This window comes from Argentina silus (assembly GCF_951799395.1).
Source record: "Argentina silus genome assembly, chromosome: X".
In the NCBI taxonomy this organism is placed as follows: domain Eukaryota; kingdom Metazoa; phylum Chordata; class Actinopteri; order Argentiniformes; family Argentinidae; genus Argentina; species Argentina silus.
The window spans coordinates 33,996,869-34,007,137 of record NC_139653.1 but is presented as its reverse complement, the minus strand read 5'-3'; the positions used below and the strand labels follow the sequence as shown (position 1 = coordinate 34,007,137).

The 10,269-nt window shown below is 42.8% G+C and overlaps 1 protein-coding gene across 1 annotated transcript; it reads left to right on the top strand.

The window, feature by feature from the left end:
• Positions 1 to 652: 652 nt before the first annotated feature.
• Positions 653 to 8,181, top strand: alp3 (alkaline phosphatase 3; the record flags this gene model as incomplete). Its single annotated transcript, XM_083694692.1, has 10 exons — positions 653 to 761; positions 966 to 1,081; positions 2,186 to 2,360; positions 2,920 to 3,092; positions 3,175 to 3,315; positions 3,455 to 3,524; positions 5,665 to 5,799; positions 6,652 to 6,843; positions 7,629 to 7,745; positions 7,895 to 8,181. The coding sequence occupies exons 1-10, from the start codon at positions 743 to 745 to the stop codon at positions 8,179 to 8,181; spliced, it is 1,425 nt and encodes a 474-aa protein (XP_083550818.1). The 5' UTR covers positions 653 to 742.
• Between the last annotated feature and the right edge of the window lie 2,088 nt (positions 8,182 to 10,269).

Sequence of the window (10,269 nt, the reverse complement as noted above, 5' to 3'; positions counted from 1 at the left end):
TGGTTCAGCCACTGCCACAGGTAAGAGACTCTGCTGAAACACATGGACTATGGAACACCTTGCTCTCCTCTACTGGATCCTATCCTACCCTTCCCTACCATCTCAGTGGTGCATTTTGTACTAATTCTCCACACTTACTTTTCTCTCTTTGTCTACTTTCTCACTATGATCCCTTCTTCAGTCTCTTTTCTAGACATAGCTACTGTACATAATTTTCCTGAAATTGAAGTAGAACAACAACTAATAGCAGCAATTTAAAACTGAGGATGTAACTGTGAGCTGGAAATATAAATTCAGCATATGTGGTTTCTATCTGAAAGATAAAAGGCCTTGCTAGTGAAGTATGACGGTCTTCACTGCATGCCTCCTACAGCCTGACCAATCACTAGTCCATAGGGTATATTCATATCTATTCCCTCTGATCTCTCAAACACTCACATTCTGTACACTGGCATTTACTCGGCTCAGTAGATTATATCATCTAGTACACATGTTCAACATGCAAGTGTACGCAATTCAAATGAAAACATTTAATTGAATGGTATGTTGAGAGTGAGTATGCCAATCTGACAACATAGAGCAATATGCGTGTCGGCAGTTGTGTGTGTGTGTGTGTGTGAGACAAGTCTTTGTCTCTGTCCTAGCGGATGAGGAGAACCCTGTGTTCTGGAGATCCCAGGCCCAGAAGTCCTTGCAGGTGGCGCTGGATAGGAACCTCAACACCAATGTGGCCAAAAACGTCATGCTCTTCCTGGGAGATGGTGAATAAGTGATCACTCACATAACACACTGTTAGACTGAAAGACTGTATTTTGTTATTGTTGAATGGTTCAATTCAGCACCTGGAAAGTCGCTTTGAACTTTGAATACTGTATTACATCTAAAGCAGCGAAATGAGAAACAAATTAGATTAAACAAAAAACAGAATTGCTACAACTTGCCTCACAAATGCTCCTGTCTCTCAGGTATGGGTATCACCACCATCACAGCAGCTCGCATCCTCAAGGGTCAGCTTCAGAACCAAACCGGAGAAGAGACCGTCATGACCATGGACACATTTCCCCATGTGGGCCTGGCCAAGGTACAACACACACACATACACACAAACACACACACACACACATATATTTACATACACAAAGATAGATACCAAGAGATTATGCATTGTTTGATGTGCTGGTGCCGGTGCTAACCCAACCCCAAACAAACACAAACCGGCACCCAAAAGTACCACAAACAACCACAAACATGTTTACTTTGCAAGCTTCCACTCGACAGTGCAATGTAAAGTAAAGTAAAATTACAATAATAACATTACACAATAAGGTAAGGAACCATACAAGAACTACGGTGCTCTTCATAAGTACTGGACAGAGGAAGCATGTTGTCTTCTTTTAGCTATACTCCAACAGTTTGGATTTGATGTTTGAATCAAACAATTACTATGAGGTCAAAGTAGAGGTTCTCAGCGTTAACTCAATGTGTTCATTGTGTTTTTTTCAGATTGGGTTCACCATTTAAAAAGTACACAATTTTTTAAACATACTCCCTCAATTTCAGGGCTCCAAAAGTATATAATGTCCAAATAAAGTTCTCATGTTTAGTATTTGGGTGTGATGTATGCGACTGTATGCTGGTCTCGCTGTTCCAAAGTTCAATTAAACTTATAAAGTGAGAAACAGTTTGCTGAACCATTTTCCAGTATATAATACCATGTTTGTCATGAATTGATGTATACGATATGTGTGAGAGGTACAAGATTCAAGATTCTTTATTTGTCACGTGCATACAAGTATACAGTGAAATGCTAAAGTGACAGTGCCACAGAGTAGTGCAACAATAAGTTTTAAAGTAAAATAAAATAAAATAAAAATAATAAAAAATAAAAAATAAATAGAATATAAGCACCAGTATAAACAGCGGTGAAGCAATGTACACAATGGAATGGCTATATACAATGGCAATGACAGCTCAAGCTCATGCATGCATACTTGTGCTGTGTTCTTATACATACATGTTTGATGTGTGCGCATAGCGTACTAATACAGATACAGGTGAATGTGTCCAGTTTACGAATGACAGTCACCATCCTCTCCATCACTCTGTACATGCTGCACACGTGTGTGTGTGTGTGTGTGTGTGTGTGTGTGTGTGTGTGTGTGTGTGTGCATGTGCATGAATGCAGACGTACAGTGTGGACTTCCAGATCCCAGACAGTGGAGCAACAGCCACTGCGTATCTGTGTGGTGTAAAGACCAACCTGAACCTAGTGGGGGTGAGCGCTGCAGCTCGCAACGGCATCTGCAAATCTCAGAAGGGCAATGAAGTCACTTCCATCCTCAAGTGGGCCAAAGATGCTGGTATGTATACAATACTACTATGTTCTGTTCAGCTTATTGAGAGTTGATTCAGTGTAATGTTCACAATCAGTATTATTCAGTATCACCCTAAAACTGAGCAGTCCTTGAAGTCTCTGCACTGTAAGGATCACCTGAGGCTGTGGGCTAGCCTTGCCTTCTCTGGTGGTTATAGGTCTGGCTGCTGTAATATCCTGCTGATAAAGGCAAGTGAATAGTTCCTTGACTCTTATCATGTTCCTATTTTATCAGCAGCCATAAATATGTCCCTACAGCCCTGACCCCCAGACAGGTGACTGATATGGGTGTGTGTGTGTGTGTGGGTGTGGGTGTGGGTGTGTGTGTGTGTGTGTGTGTGTGTGTGTGTGTGTGTGTGTGTGTGTGTGTGTGTGTACATGTACATGTAACGGTGTAACTGTGTTTAACTGTAGAAGAATATAGAAAGCACTTCTGGAAACACTTAACTGCTTGCTATGTGCATAGTAAAAGTACAAATCCACTTTTCAACACTGTATAATCTGATAGACAAACACAGACACAGTAAACTCTCTCTCCCTCCTAGGCAAGTCTGTTGGTATTGTCACAACTACACGGGTACAACATGCTACTCCTGCCACCACCTATGCCCACAGTGCCAGCCGGAAGTGGTACAGCGATGCGGATATGCCTGCGGCCGCAAAGAGAGATGGATGCACGGACATCGCCTCTCAACTGCTCAACAACACTGATATTGATGTGAGCATCCAAACTCATGAATGACCTGGATGTTTGTGTATGAAGTTTAATAGATGTGCTGGTTGTGTGTGTCCTTTTCCAGGTGATCATAGGCGGGGGGAGGAAGTACATGACCCCTAAGGGCACCAAGGACCCCGAGTACCTCACAGACATGGCCTCCAGGGGCAAGAGAGAGGATGGACGCAACCTCATCGCAGAGTGGCTGAAGATGAAAGTGGGAAAGGTAGAGACAGAATTGAAAGAAGATTACCATTTCAACAACACACTAATACACATACAGGCAAAAACACAGGTATACACTATACAAATATACCTGTGGGCATGTTCATAAACAGTATTCTTCTGTGTGTTTTATGTGTCAGGTGGCCCATTATGTGTGGAACAGAACTGACTTTGACGCTGTTGACCCTGACACCACTGATTACCTGATGGGTGAGTTTCACCCTTCCAGCAGCAAAGGATTGTTGTATTTCTTATAAAACTGGACACTTGAAGGTTACAAACATTCCTACGGAATGTACAACTTCAATAGTGACAAGAGTCAATCATACATCAGACAATCATACCGAATAACTTTTTAACACTTTGTGTAAAGGCCATATAGTACAGCAAATGTGGTGCAGACTACCCTACGTACATCAAGTGATATAGAGTGTCAATCTCACATAAAAGAGCAACCTTGTTACCAATATCTAGGGCTGCCCAGGAATACTAAACTGGTCAGTCAGTAGACCCTTGAGCATAGACCCTTGTACAGACATACAGTGATTTTGTCTTGAGACTCTGCCCGAGGTTGGCATGGGTAGATCGTTTGTGGGTGTTTCATGTGCACATGAGTATGTTCAAAAAGTCTTAATTGTAACGGTCCCTTAGTTCCCAATGATTATGGGATGCATTTATGTTGTGTCCTGACTTATTAGGTAATTTACATGCTACAACCTGTGGTGAACTGGAGCCAGGTAGCATTCTGCTACCTTTCTACCGAAAAAGTAGAAACCAAAGTATGCAATGAAACTAAAATATAGTTTTATGCTATTCGGGAAACATTAAGAGGCGTATCTTTCTCCGTCCTCTGTTTGGTTAGGTTTACCACTGTCGCCGGCAATTTAGAAAAAATAGACTGGAGGTGTGATTGATTGTATGACAGTATGATTATCTGATTAGAAATTAAATGTTATTCATATGAATAAAATGTGTTAAAATTTGATTGTCGGCATTCAAAGTGAAATGTGTAAATTGTGTAGGCCTATGCTGGAATAAACATTCTCTGCTACTGATGACGAAATTGAAAAATGAAAATGTTTCATTAGCTGACTAATCGCATCTGCCATCGGACTGATTAGCATTAGGTTTACATACATTAGGCTATTCTTTTATTGTTTTTAGTTTCCACCAACCAGTCATTTTCACGCTGTAGCTTGCAATGGTCCATGGAGATAAATCTTCAATAAGGATTCTTTTTACAAGAAAAAGTAGGCCTATTTTAAATAAAAAATATATACCTCAATACATTAAGCGATTAATTTGACACAATGCACTTTTTTACAGTTTTCTCCCAAAGCATGCAGGAAAGAGGCATTTCCCGATTTCAGTCTGAATTCGAAAAATGGCCACCAGTAAAAACACTCACATTCACAAAATGTACCTGCCTGTGCTGTGGTTGTGATATTTCTCAGTGAAACTCGTGTGAATGTGGGGGGGGCACGTTTTTTCTGGTGGCCATTTTTCGGAATGCTGAATGAGATCGTGATATGCCTGAGACAAGATCATTATTTCCAGTTTACTGTACTTCTATCTAAAAACAAGACTTTACGACCGTAATGCAAAACGATTTTACTTTTACTAGGAGAAATGTATTCAAATCCATGATGTGACTCGTCGTTTAACGGTCTGCTACCTTTGAAGCTATGCCCTTTGTACCTACTAATCTGTGACTAGACTTCAACAACATCCAAATGTAAAAAGCAATATGTATAGTCACACAGTGGGGCTAGTTACGACACAACCACTACTGCTATGCTAATAAATAATCAAATGCCCTGTCCTGCAGTTATCTTAATAAATAAATTGATATCTTAAATGCTCATAATTATTTTTGGGATTCCTCTGTAGTGTAGTAGAACGCTAGCCGAGCATACATTTGTGACGATTAGTCAACTATGGGTTTGAACTGGCGATTTCGATCGGGTAGGCTACAACACTACCAATATTCCATCTATTGTAATTAGATAGAACTTTCCTATCCATGTACCTGTGCTATACCACACCTAACCTAATTTATACTATACTTAACTTTACCTTACTTGTCCAAACGTAGTCTTGCGTAGCCATACCTCCAAATCGCGTTGTTCATAAGCCTCCTTTAGGGGTCTGGAGACATTTTGATCAGCTGATCTGGCTTAGACTGATCTGGACAGAGCGACGGGAGAATGTGCTCGCAATTTAATTTGATGTTACATTCCAGGCGTCACTCATTTCAAACGGGTTTCCACTCCTTTGTAGCTACTTTCTGCAAAGGATCTCCTCAACAAGGTTAGTCTTAACTCTGAGTGTGTCTCCCTTGCTCCTGCAGCCCTATTTGAGCCTGGGGACCTGCGCTATGATGTGGAGCGAGACCCCGCCATGGACCCCTCCATCTCAGAGACCACTGAGAAGGCCATCCGCATCCTCCGCAAAAACCCCAATGGCTTCTTCCTGCTTGTGGAAGGTGAGGAAAGGGTTAACTAACCTGTCAATCAATCAATCAACCAGTCAAGTCAATGAAAGTGAATTTATCTACTATTGACTGTCTACTTTCAGTGTATATAGGCTAGATTGAGGCTATACGCTGTGCTCATGTTATGTACAGTAAGTATGTTTCTCGTAGCCTTCTCATTAAGTTACTTTGGTATGTGTATCTGCAGCAAAATGTGTTGACTTTAGAGTCTGTATGCACTTGAATGCGTTTGCTGCAGTTTGAGGGAACATTATTTGGCGAGGTGATGTATTTCTGTTCCACATTGGTGGCTCTCGGGCCTCATCCTTCCCGTCCTCAATCTGAGGCGGCGGCTCTGGGACTTGATGGTGCTATTGAGTGTCTTCACAATGGCTTTAAAATAACATGCAGGCTTATAAATAGAACTGGGCATATGGTGCACACCCTCTCCTCTAGCTCCCTGGGAACCAAGTTTATTAGCCCAACTCCACTCTGCTTTCTGACTGCAATGACGAGAAGAGAGGAAACACATGGCTAGTCTTATTTGGCTTGTCTAAGGTTACACATTAGGAACCAAATAGTTGTCATAAGTGACAGAGAGTACCATTAGTTGGCTTAAATATCAGGCTGATTGCAGTTCTGTGATGAATGTGCTTCTGTCTCTATGTGCTCTGCAAGTAGAAGGTTCAGCCATGCTGGTCAGAACCCCAAAGGTTTAACTAATTTGAGTATGATGTACATGTATACTAAACCTGAAATGGTCAGGCAGTCACTGATGTCATTCTGATTTGTTTGACCGTGAGGCCAGTGTAATACATTGTGGCAACAGGAGCCAATGTCTCACTAGTGTCCTTCCTTTGTCAGGTGGGCGGATCGATCAGGGTCACCATGCAAGCCGAGCATCCATGGCCCTCCACGAGACAGTTGCCTTGGACAATGCTATCGCCAAGGGCCTGGAACTGACCAATGAGGAGGAGACTCTCACCGTGGTAATGGCAGACCACTCCCACGCCTTCACCTTCAATGGCTACCCTTTCAGAGGGAACAGCATTCTGGGTAAGAACTATGCAGTAACCTCATAGAAAGACATTTGCCTCTAAATCTCTTGGTTTGATTGTGTATTCTGATGATTGTGATGTTGAGTGTAACAGACAGTGTTTTTGCAAGGGAGGCTATAGAGTTATATAGTCTTGTGAAAAAAATAATATTTAGGGTAGATGAGATTGAAATGATGCACTGAAGCAGTAATAATCTCTAATTGCTTCATGCACAAAAACCAGAACCCATCCTCTCCCTAACCCTGTAACACATTTTCTCATTCTGCCACCTCTACCCTACTTAGCCCCCTAACCCCACCCTCCCTTCCCTGAAGTGTCACCCCTCACAGCTGTGATGACATCAGAGGTGGCTGGTGTGGGTCACGGTGCTCGGCTGGGCTGCCTGAAAGACTCCATGCAGCCTCAGTCTGAGAGACGCCATTTGACATTTCCTCTCTCCTGCAATTACGGGGAAAACAAACAGCTTAGCTTCCTCTCCCCTCCCGCCCTCTCTCTCAATCTCCTCCTCCCTCTCTGAGGCTCCCTAGTGTTGCGGCCTCACAGGTCCTAGTGATTAATGCGCTAGTGAAAAACTGAGCACTTCATCAGCAGGGACTCCACAGCTAATGCCTCATCTGGAGACTCAACAACCTCCTCTCAACCCCCCATCCCTTGGGATTGAGCTTGCTCTATCACTAGCTCCTTTTTGTGTGTGTGTGTGTGTGTGTGTGTGTGTGTGTGTGTGTGTACATAACACATTTACAGTAATTTGTGAACAAATCCTCTTTTTTGTTTCTCTCACAGGGAAATCCCCTTTGTACGGCAGGGATATGCTCCCGTACACCACACTGATGTATGGAAATGGTCCAGGATACAAAATTGTCGACAACAAGCGGCCTGACATTCGTAAAGTTGACACAAGTGAGACCATGATCCAACCATTTCTCCTCAGTTATTTAATTCCTCCTCTTTACTCCTCTGTCCAGCTTTCCATTTCCTACCGTTATAAAAATCATCTCACAGATTTACCTTTGCATGTCGATTGACTGCTCTCCTCCTCCTGCTCTCAGAGTCAAAGGACTATGTCCAGCTGTCTGCAGTGCCCCTGGACACAGAGACCCATAGTGGGGAGGATGTTGCGGTTCTGGCCCATGGCCCCATGGCCCACCTCTTTCAGGGGGTCCAGGAGCAGAGCTACTTCGCCCATGCCATGGCCTATGCTGCTTGCGTGGGTAGTGATCAAAGGCACTGTCAGGATCCCCAGTACAGCACTGCCCAAAGCGCTACCACTAAAATTGGGAGTGCTGCACCCCTGGCCACACTGGCTACTGCAATGCTGGCTGCTTGGCTGCACTAATGAGAGAGAGAGAGAGAGAGAGAGAGAGAGAGAGAGAGAGAGAGAGAGAGAGAGAGAGAGAATAGTACAAGAGAATAGTACAAGAGAATAGTACAAGAGTACTGTAGGGGAGTCAAGTCTGACCCAAAATAGAGAGAGCGTGCGTCCAAACATGCCTTTTCTAACAGATTGCTTGCTTCTGTATTGAGATGATTTTGCCCAAATGACAAAATGGTAATTAAAATGGATGAGCTAATTTTGTTTGTAGCCTATGTATTTAAAGAAATACTATATTTGCTATTTAATAAAACATTTGCTGTTAATAAAAAGAATATTGATGTCACAAATAGGCCTGCTGTGGGCTAGGCCTATGTCATATGCCGTTCTTTTACTTTTCACCACTGGATACTTTTTTATTTTTTTTATTTTGCAATTTCAGTCTTCCAGTGTCAGGAAACCAGTGAATGATTTAAATTGGGTAGTGACTAGTTCTCTCCTTGCGCCCAGATCTGTTTGATCTCCTGTTCTAATATCCGCAACGCTAATTGAGGATCGGGGGCGGTCCGTGTTTGATGACATTAGTACAGCAGGTCATTAATAATGCAAAATATTTAAAGATCACCTATTTTTGTACTCTAATGACGGATTATGGTAATTATTTTCACCGCTGTTCCAAAACCTGATATGACCCTCCTTGCACCCCTTTGTTTTTTCTTCAGGCTGTCATTTGCTCCATTGATAGACCAATTCCTCACTCAGTCTATCGTGTTAAATGGTAAAACCAGTTAGAGATATAATAATCAAAGCCTACCAAATGTTTTCCGATCATCCTCTCCCGTGTTGTCATGATACATCTGCAATCTCACAAATATATTGAGCCTGATGTGTAGGCCTACACCGCTCTCTGAATCCTCACTGTTACATTTCAATGTAAACCCATCTCTATACCCAGAACTCCGGTCTCTTGGCTTCACGCCATCTGCTGCACTCCCTGCACCGTGCAACAGGCGTCATCTAAGTAGCCTACTCACTTCAACAGGTTTCGCAAGTGTTATTTCACCAAAAGCCCTTTTGGTGGCGCTAGAATACAGAGAAAACAGCTCTGCGGCAGGATAGGCCTATGTACTTCAGGCTGCAGCAACTTTGATGCGTTACGAAATCGAGACAGGATGCGCAACGGTGGGACATGGGAAGCATCAAAGTATTAAAGTAGTAGAGTTGCATATAATAATAAAACACCACCGAACGGTTGCATTCCATATCGGCCACATGTTGCACGGCAGTGCGTTCATTTAGAGCTGTCTTTATTCGAGTGTGTCTGTTTTGGGGTCGTTTTTAGGTCACTTGCATGATTCTACCATGGTTGAACTGCAAAGGGTTTGAGATTCGAGTTAGAGGCGTTAAGTGAGGATGACCGCAGCGCGAAGCTTAATTAGGCTGCCCGTGCGGGATGCGTCTGTCCGTGCGCTGCTGGTGTTGTCTAATTCTCTTGATGCGTCTATTAGCCACCTTCCAGCTAATCTTCCCGCGTGCCTGCAAATGCTCTCGCTCTCTCTCTCTCTCTCTCTCACACACAGTTTTCTTTCTGTCTGAAGCCTATATATAAGCCTATTACAATTATTTGAACTGAGGATGTATTTTTGGTTGATGGTGGGAAACCTATTATTCAGCCTTTTAGATCCCTGGTAGGAGTCGTACCTCCCACGAGCGCACTCCGGGAAAAGATAATAACAGGCGCATTGGAAGAGCGGGCGCGTGGGTCAGCACTATACCGGTCTATGTTTAGTGTCCTGGTGGGCGTTCAAGAGTGAGAGAACAGACATGATAAAAATGCAGGCCTATCGGTTGCTAGAATGGGTCGCTTTAAAATAGGCCACCCCTTTTCAATGTTTCTATTCAGGTCCTCGTTAGGTGCAGTGTCATTACGAGCCACTTCACCTTGGTTCAAAGCAACGCTTATATGGGATATGATTCCAAAAGCCTCAATAACCTTATAACGTACTTTATACATATCTGTCATAGGCTATCCAATGAGATCATTTTGATAAATAAAAAAAAACATAAGCTAACAGATTACATCAACATTTCTTCAGAGTTGGTAACATTACA